Below are 25,860 nucleotides of genomic sequence, written 5' to 3'. Positions count from 1 at the left end.
CACCAAGAACCCAGAGAGCTGAGTCACACATTTAAATAACATTACATTCATGTAATGAAATGTTTCTTCATCATGTCCCTAACAGCTATGAGTTAGATAATAAAGCAAGATCTAGTCTCAGACAAAGAACAGGTAACCAACAAAACGTTCAGAGTGAGCACAGTGGCACATTAACACAGAGTAGCAGTACTCAGAGTCAATTACAAGCTTCAAAGGAAACAGAATGAAAAAACACTTAGCTTCAAACACTACATGACTGGCAGATCTCAGCAGCGTCGGGTGCAAGAGGTGGCTTCTAATGCAGTAATGCCCACAAATAAAAGTGGAACCTCGTTTGGGAGTCTTCTTCTCGGCAGGCTGATTGGGGCAATGCCAATCAGGAGGCTTCATTCTCCTGAACAGCTTTGTCATGCAGCTCGTGAAGAATGAGAGTCAGGATTGCTTTCAGTGTTGCATACAGAGACTTGTTCTCCTCTGAGCCAGGGTCCATCTGCAAAGCAAACTGCACTGCATCATGCCCAGTAAACACTTAAGTAAACATGTTCAATACATGCTGTTTGTTAAAGCTCACCTTAGTAAACACTTTAATGGTTTGGTTAAGAAAACTGGTCTCCAATTCTTTAGGCACTGGCAGGAGATGAGCAGCACAGTCGAGGATGCACAGCAAAGTGAGCCGGTGACCCTATCAAAAGGAAGGAGACCATACTGTGTCACATTACAGGATCACATAGTGCTGGGTGAGACACTGGGTGTGTCAGGATAGCAGTTAAATTGTCGCTAATCTGCGAGGGATGAATCTGAATCTTAGCAAGATTGGTTAGCAAGCTACATCCAAAAACCAAGTGCAATGTACAGACACACATATCTGCTAATACCCAATTATTCCCTGCAATGACCTTACCAGTCCGTTTATTCCATTAGAGACTATAATATAGTGGAGCGGCCCTGTTCAGTAACTGAACTAGCTGAGATGAAGCATCCTATGAATGGTGAGTTATAAAAAACCCACCATCTTGTTACTAAGGTGGAAACTATCCATAGATGTCAACCCTGGTTTTTTAAAACGGCCTCTAAATTTGCTATTTAATGGCATTTTAACATCCTTTTTATTTGGCCTCTTTCTGGCTTTATTAGACAGATAAAGTGAAGACTGACAGGAAAGAGATAGTGGAAGACATGCGGCAAAGGGCCACGGGTCAGACTCAAACCCAGATCGGCCGCTCTCATCCATGCGGCATATGGTCACCTGCTCATCCAACTGAGCTAAACCGGCGCCAGTCTACATGTATTTTGTGGACTTCGAGGTGTTCAACTATGTCCCTCAGAGTATTCTGTGGAGTATTCTTCTTCAGGAGTATGGGGTGTCTGGCCCGTTGTCACGGTCGTTAAACAACCATGGCAAGATCTTGGTTCACACAGCCGGTGTTCTGGAAATCCATCAACCTGGCAAACCATCCTACCCGTTGTTTCAGCGCATGCGCACAACATGAAATTAAGTGGCGAACCGTCCTACCTTTGTGAATATCAGCTAGAAAAATACTCTGACGGGTAAAATTAAGTGCCAAACCATGCTACCTTTGTGAATGTCACCTACAAGCATACTTTAACGGGTAAAATGAAGTGGCAAACCATCCTGGCTGTATGAAAATGAGCTACAAGCATAATCTGATGAGCAAAGTTAAGTGGCAAACCGTCATACCTACTTAAACTGGTGCTGGAATTACTCTGTGACAGCACAAATGTGCATAAACTACTTACGGTAGGACATTTTGCCAAAGTAGGATGGTTTGTCAGAACACTGGTAATAAGTCGGACTGGCTGGGGGTTAGACTCTGCCAGGGCTGCCCTTTGTCACTGATTCCGTTACTAATTTTTATGGACAGAATTTCTATGCATAGCCTCGTGGCAGAATGTTTCCACTTAGGTGGTCTCAGAAATTTGTCTCTGCTTTTCGCAGACGATGTGGTTCTAGAAGGATGACCTCCTACTCACACTGGAGTGGTTCACAGCCGGGTGTGAAGTGGCAGGAATGAGAATCAGCACCTCCAAGCTTGAGGCAATGGTCCTCAGATGGAAAAGTGGGGAGTGCTCACTCTGGGTCAGGGACAAGTTAATGCCCCAAGTCGAGGAGTTTAAGTTTCCTCAGGGTCTTGTTCACGAGTGAGAGGGAAGGGAAGAGGAGATCGATAGAAGAACTGGTGCTGCGGCTGCAGTGGTGCGGACGCTGCACCGGTCTGTCGTGGTGAAAAGAGAGTCTAAAAGTGAAGCTCTCGATTTACTTGATGATCTGCGCCCCATCCTTCACCTATGGTCACGACTCGGGGAAGTGACCGAAAGTTCAAGACTCAGCAAACAGGGAGACACAACTTTGTTTGTGTTGTTGGTGCCTCGTGGAGCACGTCCAATGCAGTTATCTGAAAAATACTATGATCAGATTAGTTTGTGCTTCACTTTTGTGAGTGAAATTCCAGTAGCTTCAACCGTGTTTGTAGTTAAGTAGTTTTATGAATGCAAGTTAAGATGAACTAATTTGGCACTGTTTTTGTAGGTGTCGCCATTTGAGAGCAACAACTTAACGATTGCTTACATGTGATGGGTTTAGGGGACATCTGTAAATTGTAGCTATAATTGTAGCTATAACAAAATAACTTGAGTTACACTTGTTCCAAACAGCCTCACAATTTAAACAAGTTAGACAAACAATACATTTTCATTGTCCTCCTCACTTACTGACTTATTGACATACACCACCCAGTGGAAGTCAAATACTACTCCTGAGCCTTACTGCAGACTTTTTTGAATATCTAGTATTGATGTTAAGCAAAATTACATTATCAGCTTAATTAAAGGCATCATGGGACTAATTCTTCAAGCCCATTACTGAGTCAAAGGGTCTTGAACAGAAGGACAATAGTTCCATTAACAGACTGGGCCATTTTTTTTACAAACTTTTTTAAAACCAATTCAGAACTTTCTTTGTTGGGATTTCAAGACATTAAAAAAACTAATTAAGCCAATTTCATGCTCCATGTTTTCTTGTGTACATTTCACTACAGTAGCTTTGATTTTTCAAAGTTAAAAGAAATATTTTCTTTTAATATGCAGTGCAACCTTTCACGTCATTCAGCTGTTTAACAAAGTCTGCTATCCCTGTTTGGTTTAGACAGCAATGCTTGGAAGATATTTGACACAGTCTACCTTTTCCAGTGAATCGAGGGCGTTCTGTGGGTTTACATTCCTTTCAGTGAGGGCTTTTATATCCTCACTGCTGATGACTGGATCCTTAAGCTGCTCCACCCATGACCACATCAGACTAGATAGGACCAGAGGGTCTCTCTCCTTGCACAGCCTCTCCCATGTTCCCTCTCTGGAGTTCAGCTCCATCTGCACAACACAAAACAGACTGACAATGAAATGACTGAAATGAAGTGCCAGTAAGAACACAGTTCCAGGTTCAAGTTAAACTATGTACAACAGTTTTTTTTATAAAAAAAATGAGAACTAGATTAACTCAACACGCATCTCCTATGGTAACGACAGTGTGATTCTAAATACACTGCAAGACAATCTATGATACATGAGACCCAGAGCTGTCTTTTTTTGGCAAATGTAAGCTAAAACTGGTAGGTCTGCTAACACACTAAAACTACACATGGAGCAAATACCACTGTGATCTTAATCTGATTATTTAACTGAGCTGCCCATTTTTAATTTAGTTTATTAGCTAGATTCTGGGAGCACATCTAAGCTATACCTAGCTAGCTACCTTTATCTTGCTTGCTAACATTATTACTGACAAAAATCACATGAATGGAAGTTCCTGTTTGCTAGCATGACAAAATTAGAGCAGCACAGTACAATGGTTAGCACTGGTGCCTCGAGGTCCTGGAATCTAGTCGGTCACATGTATGTATTATCACTGTTTTGGCTAATCCTAGCATGACCTCTGTTCAAACACAAAGCAACAAGCTGTGGATGTCATTAAAAACAATTATGGTTTGAGGTCACACAGTAGACCTAGCAGTCAACACAAAGATGGGTAAGCCCAAAGCTGTAAAGACAGAGCACTCTTTTCAAAACCCTATTGGTCAAAGGTACTCTCTTCCTCCCGCTGCTAAAAATAACAGGCTAATCCTGGAAGGTTGCTAATCTATCATCCTTCCCTTATGAAGAGTCATAGATAGCTTTTCTAGCAATTGCATGAAAAGTAAGAATTTAGCCGGAGAGCGTATCGACTATGAGACAGTCCAAAGTTGCACTTAAGGTGGTGCAATTTACAATTTGAGATTGTAATGTTTAGAAAATCTGGTTAAGCAGGTTGGAAATCTGGCTGGAAAGTAAGTGTAATAGTCCCTGCACAAGTTAGGTGGGGCTCACCTGCCACACTGACACCTTGGAGGTGAGATCCTTGTCTGTCAGTTCCAGGGCCAGAGCTTTTGCCACCACGAGGCACCTGCTCTCTGGTGAGAACTCAGACTGGAGGGTGATGAAAGGAACCTCTGAGAAGTCATCTGCACTTCCACCCATTGACACATTCTCCTTACCAGCTACCAGTTTGCTCTTGACTGCTAAGGCAGGCAGTGTGGCATTGCAGTGGGATCTTCTACTGTCCTCAGAGAAATCTAAAGGCAAACTCTGATGGCCTTCACGGAGCGGTCTTTTTAAAATGGGAGATCCAAGGTCTTCCTTTGTTTCTATACTGGAGTTCTGATTGTTCTTAAAAATGTTCTGAGTAGAGAGGTTGCAAAATCTGGAAGGGTTACAGGCAGTAAGGCTGCTGTGAGACAAGGAATGTTTGATCAGGCAGTTGATTGGTTGGTTGTTCTTCAGATTTCCTAAAGGATGCTGGCATTGCCCCAGCTTGTGAAGAACAGAATCGCTGTAGCTCCTGTTTTCGCACAGAGAAGATCGCTGGGGGCTCTCTCCATTCTGCTGCCTCCACAAGGGGTCAAGCTCATTGTCACTAATTAGAGGCTGATCGTTAGCAAGTCTAGGCTGTATCAGTGCTGGACTAAGAGGATGGGATGAACTACATAGAAGGGGAATCCCTTTCCCTTTCATTTCCTTCCCAAGCTGTTGAAGGGCCTGCTGGGACACCGTCTTCTCTACCTCAGCCGTGAGGTCGGGAATCTCCAACCATTCCTCCTCAATCACCACCTGTCTGTTGGCTGCGATGTCAATTAGCAGCCTGCACACCAGCTGGACAATCTTTGGCACGTTCTTCATCTGCCGAGCCTCGTAGCCATGTAGCAGGTGTCGTTGACGGGTGAGATACTGGGACAAAGTAACAGCACCTGCTTTGGGTTCAGCGCAGGAGAAGACACTTCGAAGAGGAACAAGGAACTGGGCAAACTCCCTGACACAGAGAAGCTGGCCTCTGGTTTGGATGGAGTTGGGTCTTTTGGCTCGCACAAACAGGATGGCTTGGTCAGCGTTCATACGAGTTGTAAAGACCAAATAACAAGCCAACAACACACCTGAATGATGCAAAATACAAATTAAAAAACTGATATATTTATAAAGTACAAATGCAGATTTGAGCGATTCCAGACTGCTCGTGTTGCAAACCTGTTCTTCCAAGGCCAGCATGGCAGTGGACAGCCATCTTCCCTTCTTGGACAGCAAATGACATGACTTTTACCATGTCAAGGATTGTAGTCAGAGATGCCACACCATAATCTTTCCATCCAAAATTGTAATAATATACTGAAAGATAAAAAGCCAGAGATTAGAATCAAAAGGAGTTTTTAATTGTTTGTGCAGTACATGGTCACAAACATCCATCCATCTTCTTCTGCTTATCCGGAGCCAGGTCACGGGGGCACCAGCCTAAGCAGAGAAGCCCAGACCTCCCTCTCCCCACTCACCTCCTCTAGCTTGTCCGGAGCAACACCAAGGTGTTCCCAGACCAGCCGAGAGATGCAAACATTGCACCCTAAATCAGTTAAGATAATCTAATAAACAAGAGCAGCAATGACAAGTTGGTGGTAGTTTTACTTGTTTTTTCTTTCCCTCCAAAACTAGCTTGCTAATTAAACAAGGTCTCAGTCCCACAGGCCTAGAGATTAGCCAGCAATCCCCTGGCAATTTCTGGTCTCCAGGAAGAAATAAGCTGTAGTGCCTCTTCACCTCACTGTGCAATACCTTTTGTGCAATACTTTTGTAAATAGTCAACGGTGCAATAGACTCAATACTTGAAATGTGCAATTCACTTGTATTTTTATTTTTATTCCTATTTATTCTATTTATCCCCTTCGTATATTTTATTTATATTGTCTCTCTGTGTGTGTGTGTGTGTGTGTGTGTGTGTGTGTGTGTGTGTGTGTGTGTGTGTGTGTGTGTGTATATATATATATATATAATATTCTGTAACTCTAACTTCTGTCGGTGCTGTGCTTTTTTGGAAATCGAATTTCCCAGAGGAACCCACCCGAGGGATTAATAAAGTTCTATCTAATCTAATCTAATCTAAATGTGAATTCTCTGACTGGTTCTTAAGTGGTTGCTGGAGGTTTCCTGGACTTCCTAGTAGGTACTGCACCAAAAACCTTGTGATTGCTTTGGTTGCTAGCAGACTACTGTCGTCACCATGAGTCGCAACAAAGCCACTGACTTGTCTGCAAATGCAATTTTCTCTCCGAGCAGTAGTGAAACAGTATGACAAACAAAAAACAGAGAATGTTCACCTTCAAAGTAAAGTATTGCACCACTGCAACAAATACATTTTAAAAGGTGCATATTTTACTTTGAAGTTGAATGGTCGCCATTTCCAGTTTGTGCTACACTCACACTACCACTTGGTAGTTTGTGAGTGTTTGCAAGGTAGTAGGCATCTTCCATTCAAATTATCGGAAAACAAGATCCAGCACTGTAAACCTCTTCCAGCAACCTCCAGGCACCATTCACAGAATACACACCCTAGCAACTGTTGGTTATCAGAGGGGTCACAGCCTGGTCTTCAGGTTTGTGTGAATGGGACTTCAACAATCCATTTCCCAGCAACTGCCAGCAACTGTCAACTGCTCGAGAAACAGAAATTTTTCTCTTACAACTAGTGGTTCCCAAGTATTTACCAACTGGTCTCCAGTCTAGTGTGACTGGCGCAGTCAGCCAGGTTCAATAATAGAGTTGTAAAACATACAACTTGAAGTAACTTGGAATAAATCAATCTTGTGCATGAATAAGATTGTAAGTGTTATAAACAGCAATGTATTATAGAAATTATTTTTTAGATGAATAAATTATTTTGTTACTTGTGTTTAGGATGAATATAATTAGTTCTGAATAACTTCCTCAGTCATTGTTGCATTTTCTGCACCAAAGCAGAGCGTGATTTTCCCCTAACATTCCTCCAGAGCTACCTGGGTTGAAGCGTAAACTCTAAAAGCGGAATGCTGTAATAGTTTTGACACCTTTTTCAGGAAATGTCTTGAGTGGACATGTTTGACCATAAACATGTTTGGCACAAACTTCAATCACTTGAGCTGATTTTGCAACCACAAGACATGGGCATCTTGAAGGCATTGAACCAATTATGAACTGCTCTGTATATCAGCGTTTTAGACTGTGTCCCGAGAATTCAAGTGTTGCAATGGCCCAGTCAAAGTCCACACCAGAACCCAATTGAGACGCTGCAATAAGACATGAAGAAAGCCACATATAAAGCAATGCCTGCAAACCACAATGAACTGAAGCAATGTTGTAAAGAAAAGTGAGCTAAAAAAAAAAAAAAAGACATGAAAGACTAATGAAGCCCTACACGAAACTATTACTGTTGGTAAAGGTGTTTCTAAGCTACTGATTCATGGTGTACTCAAGTTTGTCAACCACTGCTTCAGCTTTTGTGCTTGGGTTTTGTTAGATAAATATTGACAGCGTAATACAGTTTTGTAATACATTAAGCACATTTTATTACCCCAAGATAAAACTGTGTTTCCTCGAAAATATACTTACTGCTACCATTTAAATTCAACTCCCAGAATAATGTGTTGTTAGAGGATCAATCCATTCTATGGAAAGGCTCTCCTTCCATTATTATTTGGTTAAATATAAACCACTGATTAAAGCTTGGTGGATTTTTAATAACTTGTTGAACTTGAACTAGTTGTTGCTGAAAAGCGATTCAAAACACATAAAGGAGCCTTAGTCTTACACTGAATGATGCATATTTTCTATACAAAATACAGGAACTATCAATCATTTTAGAAACACACCTCAAAGACTAGTTTACAGCCGCCACTTCCAACATCTCTGTAAAGATCTTTGACACAAAGGGAAAATGTTAACATGATACGTGATCAGGTGATTAACAGACTCACACGATTGTTGCTTTGGCACTTTTCATAAGATTTGCTTCTCAAGGAGTGAAAAACGTTGCACGACAAAGACCAATATTAAGATTAAAGCCAAGTGTTTAGACTTGAGACTTTTTACAGACTGTCAAATAAAACATTGGGGTACGCAAAATGCACGTTTTGATGAGGTGACATTGTCAGAATCCCAGGAGAGCCTATTAGGAAGAAGGAGGAATGAAATCAATCCCCCTGCAATTACTTGGTTACTAGGGACTGCATGTAGGCAAAACACAACACAGATGGTACTGAGGGAAATGTTAAATCTACCTTAGCCTGTCACCTGCTCCACTAACTGCATACCTTGTACCATAACTCAGGCTCAAGAAAACTAAATGTATACTTTTTCCATTATTACTATCTGGTCACATGATCTTCTATGTTAAGAATGGTCTCCCCTCTTAAGAATCTACAAATCTACCTAATCAGGGCCGAACCATTGATTCATTAAGAAAAACCCCACATCTGTCACTTTTCATTCTACATCCTCACAACGTTTTCAATAGCTGTTGGTGCCAAGTAAATCTGCTGTTAGGGCCACTTCCAGAAGGATCCAATCAAAAAGCTACTGATACACACGTCAGTGGTGTATGAGAAACAGCTCTTTAAAAGACGGACAGTTTAAACAGAACCAGGAGTATATTAAGCTGTCAGTGACACAATAACAGTGTAATGTTGCAATAGTCTATCTGAACACTGCAGCTCAGGAGGCAGGACAGGTCACCTACTAATCAGAAGGTTGGTGGTTCAATTCCTTTCTGCTCCAGTCTGCATGCCAAATATCCTTGGGCTAGACACTAACGCCAAGCTGCTCTTCGATGCATCCGTTGGACTGTGAATGTTAGACTGAAAGCACTTATACAGAAAAAAGTGCAAATGGGCGATAAAAGCTCTAATTAAGAACCAGTCCATTTACCACGTCTTGAGCCACCCCTTGAAGGTGCAGCAACTTATTAAAATGAGAACAAACAGTATTAGTATCATATTGAAATACAGTATATATTTATTTATTAGGGCTGCAGCTAACAATAATTTTAGTTATCGAGTAATCTATCAATTAATCAGATAAGAAATACTTTTGTCTTATTAATAAAAAGGTCTTCCAGAATTAACTTCTCTTTGGCTTCCATTCTAGAAATTGTTTGACTGCGTACAACATCATAAAAAAAACAAACCGTCTCAGTAACCGCTCCGCCTCTTCACTCTTGTGTAAACTGTGCCAGCGTCATCGTCACTGCTGCCTTTGTGTCTTTGTTTCAAACTGGGCCCTGAGTGGGCTTAACGTGGGGGGGGGGGGGGGGGATATGGCCTAAAATCCATATCGCAGTATAATCTGAAACATGTGCGGTAACAATATATATCTCGATATATTCTTTTCTTGTGTATACCATATTTTCCGCACTATAAGGCGCAGTTAAAATCCTTTAATTTTCTCAAAAATCGACAGTGCGCCTTATTTATGAATTCTGGTTGTGCTTACTGACCTTCAAACTCATTTTATGTGGTACACGACGCTCAAAATACGATTTTGGTAAGCTACAAAGCCACACCGCTTGATGGATTGTCGGAGCATTATGGCTACCATAGTCAGGAGCCTTGCGGAGGAATCTGGGTCCAAAACTCCGTACGCTTCAGGTCCCAAAGTCAAACGAACACTGTGGCATCACTGAGATTTAAAAACTGTCTAAATTCACTAGCTACACAGCTATGTTAGCATAATATAACCACAGTGAAGCTGGAGGATGAACACTAACTTTTTTCCACTCGATGAAAGTTAACGTGAGGGTTCCCGATGGGACAAATGCAATTGCATGGCAGGATGCTGTAAATGGATCAAACTTCAGTCAAGAGAACAACTGAGAAATCCAGTTAGTCATTAATATACTGCAACAACGTGGGAATAGAGAAGCTGCGAGAGAAGAGGAAGTGCAGTTTTTGGCTTTTCTCATATTCCAAAACGTGTTTCGTCTCATCGCTATTACCTTCGCACGGCATAATTTGCAGATGATATTGTTTGCAGCTGCTGCTGCGATGCTTTTGACCGAAAAAGGCGAAGCTTGATGTCACCATCAACATGCGCTATCGTGATAGTGTCAAAATCTCTACCATTGGCCAAATTCATATCGTTTCTACCGTATACCGTTTATACCGCCCACCCCTAACTTCATGTCAGACTTCTTGCCCACACGCTGCTCCTAAATACGTTTGTATTGCAGGTCTGTTTTTAGCTAATAAAACACTGGCGTTTACACCGTCTAACACATCAACACGCTACAGAGCCGTGCACTAAACAACACATGAAAGCACAGACCTTGTGTCGAGGTTTTTTTATAATGGAATCATTCAAATTACTCGAAGAATCGTTGCAGCCCAAAGGCAAAAACAAAGTCTGAACAATTCTGAGCTTGAAAGGCCTTTAACACATCGGGCCAATCCACCACTGATAGTAATCCGCTGTGTGTTTTTCTATCCAGTTACGCTTTTACTGCATTGGCAGGTCTTTGGAATCACTGTCATGTTGAAAAATAAAGCTGTTGCCAATCAGACACTTTTGCATGGTGGATCAAAATATGACTGTAGTCTTCTACATTCATTTTGATCCCCAACACCACAGGCTAAATTGCAGCCCCAAAACCATGACTGAGCCTCCACCGTGCTTTAGATGGCTGTAGATAATCATTGTTATACCTTCGTCCTGACCTCCTCTGTCTGGTGACAATCATTTCAAACAAAGATTTCCATTTTTGGCATGTTTTAACCTCAACTTGTGCCATTCCATAAAATGACTTCTTGAAAAAAAAAAAACATGGCTACCATTCCACTGAGGTCAGTTCTTTTGGGTCTTTTGCGAACAGACCAATCTCTCAGGTTTCTAGATTTTTTCCTATTGTTTAAAGGCATGACTCTCACACACTGTTCATCTGCTGTATACATATTTCTTTTAGGCCTGACATGTTCTCTTTTGTCCTCCACTTATCCAGTTTCTTAAATAAAATGTAAGGACACACTGCACACTATGCTGAGATATGCCAAGTTTTCAGCCAGTCACTCTTTGGGAAGCAATTTGTTGGTTGTAAAATCCTATCTGATGACGTCAAACATAATACCTTTGAAATTTTTCAGACTAGTAACAATGTACCTAAACATTAAAGTTTAAAAAAGATTATTTCTTTGCCAAGTTGTCTTATATGTGTAGACACAACACACATCCCTTGAGTTTGGGGGCTTTTTATGCTTGAAAAATTGATTCAACTCAATTCAATTTTATTTATATAATGTAGCACCAAATCACAACAACAGTTGCCTTAAGGTGCTTTATATTGTAAGGTAAAGCCCGTACAATAATACAAAGTTAACGTTCATAAGTCAGTGTTGAGTGGCTTAACAAATAAATGATGAAGTACAAGTAGAGCAGGGCGATATGGCCAAAAATATTTATCACGATATATATTTGAAAATTTGTGATAACGATATAACTGACGATATAATTGATGCGAGACAAAATACAACTCCACAACATTACTAGCGCAAAAAGACAACCTTCCATTTATTTTCACTTAAGAAGCTGGTTTTTATGTACATTAAAGCTTTATAAAAATGTAACAGTGCAAATGCAAATTCCTTGCTAAAAGTTTAACCAAAAGGCATTTCCAGTAGAAATGGGCTGACATATCCTGAGCATAACCATGTATAATATCCACTGAAGTTAAAAAGAGGTGCTTTGCAACATTAAACTGCAGTGTGCAGCACGTATTTTTCGGACAATAAGGTGCACAGGATTATAAGGCACATTAAGCGAAACAAAACAGTCAGATAAATCAAACTTTATTAAACTCCTTCTTCTTGCTTCCTCCACTTCTGTACCATTGATTCATTAATGTTGAATTCTCTGGCAGCTGCTCTATTCCCATGTTGTTGCAGTATATTAATGACTAACCTCGTATTGTGGATGGATTATCTCAGTTGTTCTCCTGACTGAAGTTTGGTCCGTTTACAGCATCCTGCCATGCGATTGCATTTGTCTCTAACCATGAGGAACCTTCACGTTAACTTTTATAAGTGGAAAAGTGTTAGTGTTCGTCCTCCAGCTTCACTGTTTATGTTATGCTAACATAGCTGTGTCGCTAGCGATCACGTAGCACATCATTATATACCAACTAGCCCAACTTCAGTAACCCTACAAACGTCACTGCTGTTTAGTTTCCTATCTTCATTTATGTTGGAAGTGATAGCAGAGCTGTACGTTTGAATTTTTTCAGAAATCTCTCAGTCAGAACATGCTATATCATGTTTAGGTAACTAGCGAAACTAGCGAGCTAACTTCCGCTAGCTTCCTGCTAACTTCTAACTCCGTTAAATGTAATAAATTATGTTTTCATGGATGCCTGGAAGTTAAACTTCATAGTTACCCCTGGTAAAGCAGCAATGCTGATCGTTTTATTAAAGATGAAAGAATTTAGACAGTTTTTAACTCTAAGTGATGCTGCAGTGTTGCATACGGAGTTTAGGACCCAGATTACTCCCAGATTTAAGAGCATCTTAGTCCGACAAATACGACAATAACGACGGCCGCTTGCATGTTCTGCAAAAAAATGTGCTTTGTTGTGTATCTGACGGACAAACACCAAACCAGTTCCACATCACTGAAGTTGCACCATTTTTACAAACCAATTCTGGTTCATCTGTTTCACTCAACAATCGGCCATGTGCGTATGAAAACAAAGGCACTGCGCATGCGCGTTTTACTCATATTCTATCGCGATATTTCATTTTCCTATCGTTGCCTAACATTATCAGAATCAGAAACTTTATTGTCATTGTCATGAGAACAACGAAATTAAGAATGGTCCCCGATCATTGCATCATCCCTAGCAATATCAAAATATAAATAAAACAATAAAATTCAATAAATAAAATAGATAGAATACTTAAAATACTAATAAGATATAACAGTAAAACATTCACATACATTCCCACACACATGCTTCAGACCGTGCATAGATTAACACAAGAGTGGCGTGATGGACATTTTTTTTGTAGTATTCAGATGTGTTATTGCAGTTGGATAACAGCTGTGTTTGAGTCTATTAGTCCTTGCTCTGATTGCCCTGTACCGTCTGCCTGAGGGCAACAGTTCGAACAGGGAGTGGCCAGGATGTGAGGTGTCTTTTATGATGTTTTGGGCCTTTTTAAAACAGTGGGCATTGTGTAGAACTTCCAGTGTGGGGAGAGGGCAGCCAGTGATCTTTTGGGCGGTGTTAATGATCCCTTGGAGTGCTTTCCTCTGAGCCCCTGTGCAGCTAGTGTACCAGATGCATATGCAGTAAGTTAGAACACTCTCAATGGTGGCTCTGTAGAAGGACACCAGCAGTCTCTGTGTGATGTTATTCCTCCTGAGAATTCTCAGGAAGTACAGTCTCTGTTGGGCCTTTTTCAGCAGCTCGGAGGTGTTCACACTCCAGGAAAGGTTCTCCTCTATATTGACTCCCAGGAAGCGGAAGCTTGCCACCCTTTCTACACAGTCCCCATTTATGAATAGTGGTTGGATCTCTGCCTTTTTCCTTCTGAAGTCTATTATGAGTTCTTTGGTTTTTGAAGTGTTGAGGAGGAGGTTATTGGCCTTACACCATGACGTCAGCTGCTCCACCTCGTCTCTGTACGTAGACTCGTCTTCCTTGGAAATGAGCCCCACCACTGTGGTGTCATCTGCAAATTTCACAAAGATGTTGCTGTGGTGGCGAGGAGTGCAGTCGTGTGTGTAGAGAGAGTAGAGCAGTGGACTGAGCACACAGCCCTGGGGTGAGCCAGTGCTGAGACTCAGGGCTGAGGATGTGTGATGGCCAACTCTGACTCTCTGTCTACGGCCCGAGAGGAAGCTATTGATCCACATGCAGGTGCTGTATGGAAGCCCCAGGTCTTGTAGCTTGGCCACCAGTTTGTGTGGAAGGATGGTGTTAAAAGCTGAGCAGTAATCCACGAAGAGCATCCGCACATAGCTACCATGCTCTTCCAGGTGAGTTAATGCAGCATGGAGTGCTGTGGCTACAGCGTCTTCCGTGGACCGGTTTGCTCTGTAGGCAAACTGGTGTGGATCCAGGCTGCGGGGCAGGGCTGCTGTGATGTGTCTGCGGACCAGCTTCTCAAAGCATTTCATTACCACTGGGGTGAGTGCCACCGGTCTGTAGTCATTCAGGCCGGTGATGTGGGGCTTCTTAGGCAAGGGGACTATGGTGGAGGACTTCAGGCAGAGTGGGACAGTCGCCTGAAACTTTATTGTCATTGTCATGAGAACAACGAAATTAAGAATGGTCCCCGATCATTTTTTTTTTTTTTTTTTTTTTTTTCAGAATCAGAAACTTTATTGTCATTTATTGTGAACGGTATAATATGGCCCAGCCCTAGGTACAAGCACTGGACGGAAATTGAAAAGTCTTTAAAAGACCTTCAGTAGGTCTGGTCGACTACTGAATTGAATTGAACTGAACTGAAAGCCTTCATTGTCATTATACACAGTATAACAAGATTACAACAGCTCTATAAAGGTGCACATGTGCTTAGCACATTAAAAAAAAAAACTATACAATAATTGCTCAAGACTGCTTAAAAAACTTGACAAAGAATGTCTGGTTACGTGGAAGCAGAGCACAGAGGAATGAGGGGTGGCATAAGAATTTTTCACAGTGTTGTATGATAACAGTGAATAACTGTAATTGTTCTTTTTTTGTGCTTTTGTACAGTTTTTTTGCACATGTTTTAACTGAACTATACATTATCTGCTGAAGGAATGGAATTTATATTTGCAACTTGTTTAGCCAAACCTTGCTAACCTCATGAATGAAGCCCAGCTGCAAAGTTAAGTGTGGTGGACATTAAGAGTTTTAGAAATGAGGCCGTCAAACAAGCTATTCCACCATGATTATAAAAGGGTATTACCTAGTCACACAACTACTCGTGCACACCGTTTTTGGCCATGTTTGGGGCAGTTCAGTGTATAAGCAATAAGTAGATATGAGAACTTACTGCCTGCCTCCATGAAAGTTTCAGGTCGGTAAGTGAAGCCGCTCTCTTGCTCCAGTGGGTTTCCACAGCTGGCATGTTCTCCAGGTCGCTGCAGGTTAATAACGGTTTTCAAACCACACCTGAGCACAGCAGTCCACAAAACAAGTCAACACAGACACACAGAGCTGTTCTATGTCTCACAGTTCTTCTGTTTATAACGATGTTCATTTTAAATGAGATGTGAAAGAAATAGAATGGACCTTTGAAATTGTTCAATTATGTTATATTTCTCTATGATCTCAGTGGAAGGCCTTGCCATAGCTAGCAAGTTGTCAGTAATCCTGTAATAAGAGAAGATGAAAGGTTGAACAAGTAAAAACAGCAAGATGGTCAATATCAATACTAAAAACTATTCAGTATCTAATACTGAACGTTTGGTGCAGTCCCTCACTTTATTCTATGCCTGACACAAGTTGTTTTAGCTTCTTCTCCCTTTAACTCTACTTCCTTTTGATTGGTTGCCCTGCTAAGAGTCAGAGCTGTGTGGCTGAGATGACAACCCTCACAGGGTTTACTTAAACATACACTGCCCTCATTATTTGAAATTGTGGCCATGTTAATGGCCATTTAATATGGCTATTAAATGCGGCTATTTAACATTCCACTAGAGGAACAGTACATCTGTACATCTGCCCACTTTAAACTACATGGACACTCTAAGATATCGACATACCAGGATGAGTAGAGTCCCTTGATGGCTTGCTCCTCATCACTCCAGCGAGAGGGGTTCTCATATTTGCAGGCTTTCCCTCCACAGGCCATGGAGCACTGCATGTGACCGGGGATGACATGCCTCAGGGTCTCACCCATCTTGGTGTACTTTGCAGTAGGGACCCTTGTATTGGCTAATGGTACAAAAAGAAACATAAGGAAATTCTTCATTTGCAGAAGAAGATATCATAGAAATTGCAACATTTCTCATTTTCTTCAGTGTGGTTACATCTGCTGGTCTTGCACTGGGTGACGGACTGAGGCTGGTTCATGCTGACAGCCACCATGACCGTGTGGGAGGAGGAGGAGGAGAGGAACTCCAGGGCAGATCTGCACTGCCGCTGCAGAACCCTCAGCAGGATGTCCGAGGCAGAGCGCCTGCGGTCATGCCACTTCACTCTGGCCAACATCTCACCGGCGAAGGAGCGGCGTGCTTGATGCTGCTGCATCCTATAGTGCTGCTGCCTGCACACCACAGCCAGCGCCTCTGTGCTAACAAAGGCTCCTGGCTCAGCACTTCTGTGCCCATGATGAATCATGGCTCAACAATCGCCCATTGCTGATCAGTTCATCAGTAGCATTTGAAGTGTCACCATGACAACCATCTCCAAAGTCGTCAGTGGGAGGTGGGACAGGGGCTTATGTTGTTCTCACACAGTGCGCACACACACCATGTCACAGATCTGAGGCAGGCAGGCTGCTTGTAAAATGTCACACTTGTTTGGTTTTTAAAGCTGTACATCTACAGTAGCCACGAACACACGGCACTGGTCAGCAGGTACAATGGCACACCTTTTTCTGCTTTTGATTGGATCATTATTAACCAAGTGCACTGGATCCAAATATATTCAGCAGAAAACTGTACTGGAGAGCCAGGTGAGTTCCTATTCATATTAACGTAATGTAATCGTCAATTATACACAGGATAGCTTAAATGAAATCCTTGTTATTGGCCCGAATCATATTTCCCACATTATATTAATCTAAAGCAATGCAAGAGACATATACATGCATGTCTCTTGTATATATATATATAACACACATGTAACACACATACAAGAGCAATTATGTCTTTGCATCAACAAATCAAACACAAACTCAACTGCTGTAACAACGTGAATGCACTGGTTAAAATGAAGACAACAAGCTGTGGTTGAAGGCTGCGCTACAGTTCATCAGCTAGTCTACCACTAAACTGCATCCAAAAGGTGAAGTGATACTGTGGGCTCTGTGAGTGTATGGGAGCAGCAGGACGGCTGGCTGACAAAAAAGTGAGAGCTGCTTTCACTAGCTGCAAGGGACAGAGCCTCAACAACACCGGCTGAAAATCTGCCACCTTCATACTTCCTACTGTAATATTTCACAGATCAGTCTGTCTTACAGTCTTTCAGTCAGTGCAACCAGGCAGACATCTGACAGTACTAAAACTATCACAGAAAGCCAAAAACATTCAGACAAACATTCATATTAATCAATATATAAATTGCATTTATATTTCTTGGTACTATCATATGGATACTGGAGAATTAGACTTTTAACTTGAGTGATTGAGTTAGTGATTCACTATTAGGAACCTCTGTTTTTTCAGCCTGCGCATCACTTTTTAGATATTTATTAAACGGTTGTCACAGCAGTGGAATCGCTTTGGAAAGCTGTCTGTCTTGTGCCTTCTCACTCGGACCCTATATAACTTTCTTCTTCTTTCTTGGCTCAGTGAAAACGTACCTCTCCAGGTAACACGTGTTATAAATCTGATGATGATTTGGGGTCTGCACATCTGCAGCCCTGACATTACTAACACTGCCTCCTTACTCACTGAGTTTAGAAATCACACACCACAAACTTACATGACATGGACAAGAGTTTGGCCCACAGTCCCAGTACCACAGGTGTGTGAAATCAAACACCTAGGCATGCAGTCTGTCTTTACAAACATCTGTGGAAGAATAGTGAGCTCTTTAGAATAAACCAAATTCAAGCACAGTAGCATAAAAAGGATGTCACAGTTGGAACAAGTCAGTCTGTGAAATGTCTTCTCTTCTAGGGGTTCCAAGTGGTTTTATTGCAGGATTTAATTGTTTACGACCCACAGCTGCTCAACTTTGCAGGGAAAAATCCCGTAAAGTTTAAAGAGTAGTCTCACCAAGTGCTGAGGTGCATAGTGCATGAAAGTTGCCAACACTCAGTAAATGCAAAGTTCCAAACCTCCTCTGGCATTAACATCAGCATGTTGGGAGCTTCATGGCGTGGGTTTCCACGGCAGAGCAGCTCCTGTAGATGTAACCTGTTGCTTGTCCAGTACTTTACTTCACATAGTGTATATTGGAAAAAAGATTGCTGGTACACACTGTGAAAATCCCCAGGCTTGTAAACTCACAATTTGACACACAATGAGACAGGAACGTAACTTCACTTCCCAATATATTTGCCTCTACATACTCCCAACCCATTATCAACAGTGACAGTATTAAAAAGATGGAACCAGCCACCATTACATCAGCCTCTGATTTTGGACTCCAACATAGGTTTTCGACCACCATATTTGTTTTTTGAAACTCAAAGTGACCTTTGAATCGACAATTATGAATTGAGTGGCTCTCTAATCATTCAACAAGTTTTGGAATAGTCAGACAACACACTCTCATTTCATCCACCTGTTACATACAGTACACCACACACATTTTCATTCATCTGTTTTGCGTATAAGAGCTGAGAATAAAATAAGGATTATCTTGATGCTCCGTAAACCTACATTAAAGAAAACCCAACCAGATGTGAAATTCACTCCTAACTCAGTCCTGTGCCATCTCCTTGCCAAATAAAAAGCAGGTGTTGTTCCTGTGTTGTTTGTGTGGTGCAGAGCTCTCCTACCTGCCTCCATCTCTGTGCTGGTCTCTCCACTGCGGGCTCCACCGATGGAGTTAGGCAGGTCACTCAGTATGCTGACACCTGCTGCCATGGCACGGGCTGAAAGGTGGGAATAAACATTGTGTCAAACGCAGGTGGGAGGAGAAAAAAAAACATAGCAGGAGCTTTTCTCGTGCCGATAACACAAACAGTGACAAGGTGTGCACACGGATGAGATATAAGAGCGTTGCCTGGCAGGAGAGCCCAGGGGAGAGAGGGAAATGTGCAAACTGAGCCACCGTGTCAGCAGATTGTGTGTTGGTCTGACCACTGCACCTCTGGGAGCAGGTGCATACAGCCTGGGGACAACAGCAGCAGCTGCTGCATTACAAAGTATGAGAATCACAAAGACTACAAGATGAGCACGCAGTAAAATCGCTGCATGATAATTTGTTCCAAATCCACTTCAATAAGTTCCGATTTCTCCTGTTTTACAAGACTGATGACACATTTATCAATTATTCAGGTGACCACATCCTCTTTCAGAGCACCAATACCTTACTTGAACATGTAGCCTGATATCACAGTTGTGCCACACCAATCTTCCAGAGTGTCGATTTAACTTTGGGGACCAACCATCTCTCACGTTACACCCAGAGCTCTAATAGGCCTTCAACATCGTGTGCTAACTACTGCTGGAGGAGTGAAACTCTGCACCTTTCAGGCTGTCTGCCTCAGTGAGACCCATCAAAAATTGAGCAGGGTCACTGTATCGCACATGCTGACTTTTTGATGGGCAAATGATTCCCTGACCTTTGACTTTTCCTTCCTCCCTGAAGTTAATGCAGAGAGCTTAATCAAAGAGCAACGAGGCTGCAGGCCAGATTTACTAATGGCCTTAATGGCCTGCTTTTTTGCCACACAAACACACACACCTATCTATCTATCTATCTATCTATATAAAAGAAGAGTGAATAGCTCAACAAGTGTGTACTAATGATGGCTGCACGATAACAACCAAGTCTGTGCTAAGCTGTAAAACACAAGCTCAGCTTTGAACACATAATAAAAAATAGCAAGCAATCTCGTGAACATAATGTGCACCAACAAAATGTTCAAATCATTCTAACCTGTCTGTTTTTTCAGAATGCTGAAAATTTTGCTCTTATTTTTCCAGCAAAATAAATCACAAGGTACTGAGGAGTGATCTAACCAGTCTTACAGTTCTATCAGTCACTGAGCGCAAGACTCATGCATCCACCAATTCTTTGTGAACACGTCGACTCATGTCTAGTACCAAATACACATGCACCCTACAGGCAGACTGAAAGTGTAAAAACTCTGGTGCATCCAGCAGTCTGTGTTTGTGAGGCCTAAAAATAAGTATTTGACTAGTACTGCAAACAGGAAGAGTAAACATTCAGGCAGCCGCTTCTGTCATTTAAGAGATTTCAATCCCTTCAGGGTTGTTTTTTTTTTTTTTTTTAAACACATTTGAAAGCATTCCACGTTTAGGACACTATTGTTGAGACTCCTAACGTCTCTGAATAATTGACAGTGTAAAGTTATAGCCTGTCTTTTCAGTATGACACAGGCTGAAGTGCTTCCACCTTCAGCCTGTGTTTTGGATAGGTAGCCTATCCAATCAGTTCAAGACTCTGCTGGGCTGGAGCCTGACACTGCTTGGCTTTGTTTATAGGAAGCTCTCGATAACAAGCTGGTGAGTGAGAAGCTGTTCTTCATGACCAACGTGACGCATGTGTATCAAATATTAACAGTTATGTGAAACTGATCTAACGAAGCCACTGTGAATAAATCTCTTCACTCAACAGAGTATTAGACACAAATCAGCCAAAACGCCTCACGCATTTGTGCCGTATCCATAAGCTCCTCTGGGAAGCTGGTGTGTTGGTGGACATGACCCAGTGTGTGAAAGCTGAGCGTTACCAGCTAATGAGTGTGGGATGTGACAGTCGCTTCCACTGAGTGCTAATAAAGAAATATGGCCCATTAAATGGTTTTCCTCACACCATGTTTCAGTTACGGTAATGTGACTAATCTGGAAACAAGTCAGCCAGCAGAGTAAACAGCCTCCATAAGAATATAGCACAACTCTGTGTCTCCGTTCATATATTCGTCTTTTCTAGTGCGCTGGCTAACAACTGGTGATTAACAAATCCGGTTGCATAGCCTGGCCCCCTCTCTCTCGTCGCTGTGCTGAGATCCTAGTTTAAATGTGAAGTTTGAGTGTGCTCTCCATGCATGTTGGGTTGTCTCCTGCTTCCTCTCACAGTCCAAGGACAAGCATGCTACACTATATTGTGAAATGTATTCACTCAACCTAAATCACCTAAATTTAGGTGTTCCAATCACTTCCATGTCCACAGGCGCATAAAATCAAGCATCTATGCATGCAGGCTGCTTCTACAAACATCTGTGAAAGAATATGTCACTCTCATGAGCTCAGTGAACTTCAGCACGGTACTGTGACAGGATGAACCAGCTTTGAAATTTCCTCACTACTAAATAGTCTACAGTCAGCTGTTATTGGCATTATGGAAGTGACTGGGAATGACAACAACTCAGCCACAAAGTAGTAGGCCATGTAAAATCACAGCGTGGGGTTAGCAGATGCTGAGTCACATAGTGTGCACAGGTCCACAGCCTTCTGCTGAGTCAATACACCTAAGACCTCCAAACTTTATGTGGCCTTCAGATTAGCTCGAGAACAGTGCTTAGAGCGCTTCATGGAATAGGCTTCCATGGCTGAGCAGCTGCATCCATGCTTTACATCACCAACCAATGCAAAGCATCAGATGCTGTGGTGTACACCAAGCCACCACTGGACTCTAGAAGAGTGGAGATGCTTTCTCTGGAGTAACAAATTCAATGGATGAATCTGGATTTGATGGTTGCCAGGAGAACAGTACTTGTCTGACAGCATTGTGCCAAGTGTTAAGTTAGGAAGGGGGATTACGGTGTGGGGTTGTTTTTCAGAAGTTGAGCTCAGCTTCGTTCTAGTGAAAATAATCTATTAATGCTATAGCAAGAAATTTTGGATGATATTTGTGAGAACAGTTTGGGAATGGCTCCTTCTTGTTCCAACATTACTGTGCACCAGTGAACAAAACAAGGGCCATAAAGACATGATAAGTTAGTTTGGTGTGGAACAACTGAACTGGCCTGCACAGAGCCCTACTTCAACCCGACAGGACACCTTTGGCATGAACTACAGAGGTGACTTTCTCATCCAAAATCACTGTCAGACCTCACAAATGTGCTTCGGGAAGAATGGTTACAAATTCCCACACGTAAACACAGCTTCAACTCTTCTGGTAAGGATTGCCTTACCAGCTGTTATAGCTGCAATGGGCGGACCAACATCATATTAAACCCTATGGATTAAGAGTGGGATGGCAGTCAAGCTCATATCTGTGTGAAGGCAGACAAGCGAATACTTTTGGCATTATAATGTAGGCTAACTGGTGATTTGAAACTGTCTGTAGGTGTGAGTGTGAATGGCTGCCCATCTGTTAGCCACGCGACTGACTGGCAAGGGTGTAACCTGCATTTTACCCTGTCAGCTGTGATAGGATGGACCATATCATGCATGAAATTACAGCTCAATACCACGCTGCTGAAATACAATGTGCTTGTTATAAAGTTGTTCACAGGAATGAACCATTATGTGGCACAGATTTAGAAAAAGATCTTCAATAAAGTATATGAGCAGAGCAAATCGATGGTTTGCTATTATCCAGTTTGCAATTTTTGTAGCCTCAACTTAAGTGCTGCTGTACTATCTGTTTTAAGGATTATTATGAATCATTATTATTATCATTTATTAATTTTAGTCACAGACGTTACTTTAGAGCACAGGCCAACTCTAGAGTAGGCAGACATTGTTCCAGATCTGGACCAGATGTCATTCTTTAGCGACCCAGACCTATCGCTAGATTTTGAATGACCATTTATATTTTAACATGTGAAACTTTTCCTTTTCCTCCTGCTGAGATGGTTTATATGTAAAATGTAGGTAAGGAAAAAGAAGAAACCGGGAAACCTTTTCAAAAGCTCTATTTTTTTTATTATTATTTATGAATGCAAACACTCCTAAAGTAACAGTTAACTTAAAACAACTTAAGTGCTTTCTAGCTAACATTCACATACATTCATACTCCGATAGATGCATCACAGAGCAACTTGGGGTTAGTATCTTGCCCAAGGATATTTGGCATGCAGACTGGGGGAGCCAAGGACTGAACCACCACCTACTCCACCTCCTGATAACAACATACATTTCACTCTTTTAACACTGAAGAAATACCGGCTATTAGATGAGCCTGGCATTAAAATGAAGAAAGATTTACCGGAGTGAGCACATTTAAACAGAGAACTACATTCTGTAATAATAATAACCGTCTGAGCAAACATAGCAGCACACTGACAAGTTTCTTTTTTTCCACACCAACGTGAACATGCTGCCTTCCTAAGCTTTCAAGAGAATCTTTACGCTGACCTGCTGAGCTCATCATCTACCTCCTGCCCCCATTGCTGTTAGCACCCTGATATAAAACGCAGATTTGTCCCCGTACAAACAGCATGCTGTCAGCGGTTGCTGAGGTTATAGCTCCGATTTCCTCGGTCCCGCTATCAGCGTTAACAATTAACGCTTGGCTCTTAATGGTTACATTAATATTATAGTTATGAACGATGCGATTGGCTTAAACATCACAAGCACTATCTTACATGTATCAGAATTTGTGTGAGACACACTGTTGTTTTGGCCAGGACGGACTCCGGAGAGTTGGGTAACGCTGGCCCGGTGGTGCTGATGCTGCAAGATGAGGACTTACCGCTAGCTGATTAGCTTACTCTGCTGTATTAGCTGAAGCCAGCACAGTGACTAGAAAAGGCCCAGCTTACCGTTGTTTGCCTGTCGTCCGAGTACGTAGCTGTCTTTACAATTTTTGACATAGTCGATTCATCTCTTCCAGCTAACAGTCTTATCGCTGGCACGTCGCAAAGCGGCATCTTCTTCTTCGAGCCACATCATTTGGTCAGCTAAGTGCAGCTAGCTTACTAGCTAACTTAGCAACCTGACACGTTGGTCATGGGGAACGGTCCAATTGCGTCACGTGACCACGAGCACCCCTCAATTTGCATTTTGTAGTCTGGTAGTTTGTTTATCCAGAAGCTACAGAGCCACTGTCCCCAAAGTAAAAACAAAGGCATTTGGGCTCTATTGCGATAGAATTTAAAAAACAAAACAAAACAATGGAACTGTACAACCGATGTAAAGCTGTAAAGAATTTCACCTGTGATGTAATTTCACAATTATTCATCTAAATTTAAGATATCATTTTCAGTATATAAAGCAAGGGCGTAGATTTGGCATGGACGGAAGGGACATGTCCCCACCAATAATTTGATCGATAAAAAGAAAAAGAAAAAAACGATCTGTCAGCGTCTCATTCACCCAGCGGTGCAGAAAGCGTTAAATTACTGGAGTTCTACCTCATGTGACAAATATGGGCAATGTGATTGGCTGTGCCTCTCAGGGAGCTCTGTTTAGTTTTAGCAGCGGCAAGCCTGCGCTGCGAGGACCTGCAAGGAGGAGAGGAGGATGGCAGCAAAAAGGAAGAACCTGGATATAAGAAAGTGTTTTTCAAAGAAACCTGTAAGTCACTTAAAGCCAAGTTAACTTATAAAATGTGTCCGTCACAATAACGTTACAGGCTATGCTAGGCTTTGGCCCACATCAGTCTAAAACTGTATGTAACCATGAATAACGTTTTTTGGAAACTAACTGCACAACATGCAGCACTATTAGTTATCTCGGTCTCAGAGCAGCATTTCTATTTTTGATTGAAGGTGTCAGAGAAAACAGCAGCCTCGAGCAAGCCAGGATATTAGTTTACAGAGGCTGTTAGAATTATATGTCTAACGTTAAAATGTTGGAGACACAATAATTTCATCCTAATGGTAATGATAATTTCATAGGGTTAATTTTTGAGACAAAATATCACAAAGTAGTCATGATTTTGCAAATATTCCACCTCGTAGTGCAGTTTGCACAAATTGTTTTTAAAATGCACTCACACTACAAACATTACTGATGAGTCTAGATCTGCACAAACTGACAGAAACACTGAAGCAGCTCCACATTTTAGTCTTATTGTCATGTATGTCCTATTTGTCAGGTGACAGGCGAACCAACACAAAGCTCAGAGATCAATGGTGATACAAGATCACAGGTGAAATTGATAATTTTGTGGTAATCTTAGACGAGTAGTTTTATGGACAAAACCCACCAGGCCATTCAGTGTTCCCTTAGTGCTAATGTATAACGATGTTGGTGTACTATAACTGAACTAATGTTGTGAAGTCCTTAAAGTCATATTCTTTTATTGTCTTAACTGTATTTGAAGCTATTTTTATTTTTGTATGATACTTGATTTATATGGAATATGGCTGTAACATGGTAGACTAATGTGCCTGTGTTAATTCAGCTCCATATTATTGTGTGAAGTTGCACTGGGTTGGGAGTGGTTTTGTGTGTGTGTGTGTCACATTTTTGGTGAGCCAATGGCTGGAATGGGGTTGGACTAATTAGAGGCAGGTGTACTTGATTGCACTGATACACTGGTCTACTTATAGCCCATACTACAAACACTGCTGTGTCGTTTTGTCTCTGTGCAGGTATGTAATGTGATGAAATCAGATGTTTGGGTTTTGTGCTATGAATTCTATAGTGAAAGTGTCGTTTTGTCTCTCTGTGCAGGCCAGGGCCTATTATATGCCACAGCCTAAGGGTAGCAGAGTTGCAGAGGCTGGAGTGACCACTGGCTATTTGCTTGCAGGGTGGTGGGTCTCCAAGGACAACTTCTAA

The 25,860-nt window shown here is 41.8% G+C and overlaps 1 protein-coding gene across 1 annotated transcript; it reads right to left on the bottom strand.

The window, feature by feature from the left end:
- Positions 1 to 264: 264 nt before the first annotated feature.
- On the bottom strand, positions 265 to 24,080 carry ptpdc1a (protein tyrosine phosphatase domain containing 1a). Its single transcript, XM_085353707.1, has 10 exons — positions 23,895 to 24,080; positions 18,993 to 19,088; positions 16,084 to 16,255; positions 15,611 to 15,691; positions 15,372 to 15,490; positions 5,569 to 5,706; positions 4,378 to 5,477; positions 3,199 to 3,384; positions 572 to 682; positions 265 to 490 (listed from the first exon to the last, which is right to left on the bottom strand). The coding sequence occupies exons 2-10, from the start codon at positions 19,078 to 19,080 to the stop codon at positions 377 to 379; spliced, it is 2,109 nt and encodes a 702-aa protein (XP_085209833.1). The 5' UTR covers positions 19,081 to 19,088; positions 23,895 to 24,080; the 3' UTR covers positions 265 to 376.
- Positions 24,081 to 25,860: the final 1,780 nt, after the last annotated feature.

The sequence above is a fragment of the Diplotaxodon limnothrissa genome, linkage group LG5 (genome assembly GCF_057381915.1).
Source record: "Diplotaxodon limnothrissa isolate DT_005_m linkage group LG5, D_limnothrissa_male_GT1.1, whole genome shotgun sequence".
NCBI classification, from domain to species: domain Eukaryota; kingdom Metazoa; phylum Chordata; class Actinopteri; order Cichliformes; family Cichlidae; genus Diplotaxodon; species Diplotaxodon limnothrissa.
Note: the sequence above shows the minus strand (reverse complement) of the source record. Positions and strands in the feature narration are given on the sequence as shown.

Excerpts from the sequence above, each read along its gene's own strand:
- ptpdc1a (XM_085353707.1), bottom strand. The coding sequence starts at position 19,080 with ATGGCAGCAGGTGTCAGCATACTGAGTGACCTGCCTAACTCCATCGGT. Across the intron at positions 15,491-15,610 it reads ATAATTGAACAATTTCAAAG|GTGTGGTTTGAAAACCGTTA; the intron begins GTCCATTCTATT and ends TGCTGTGCTCAG. Across the intron at positions 5,707-15,371 it reads AACTTTCATGGAGGCAGGCA|TATATTATTACAATTTTGGA; the intron begins GTAAGTTCTCAT and ends TTTATCTTTCAG.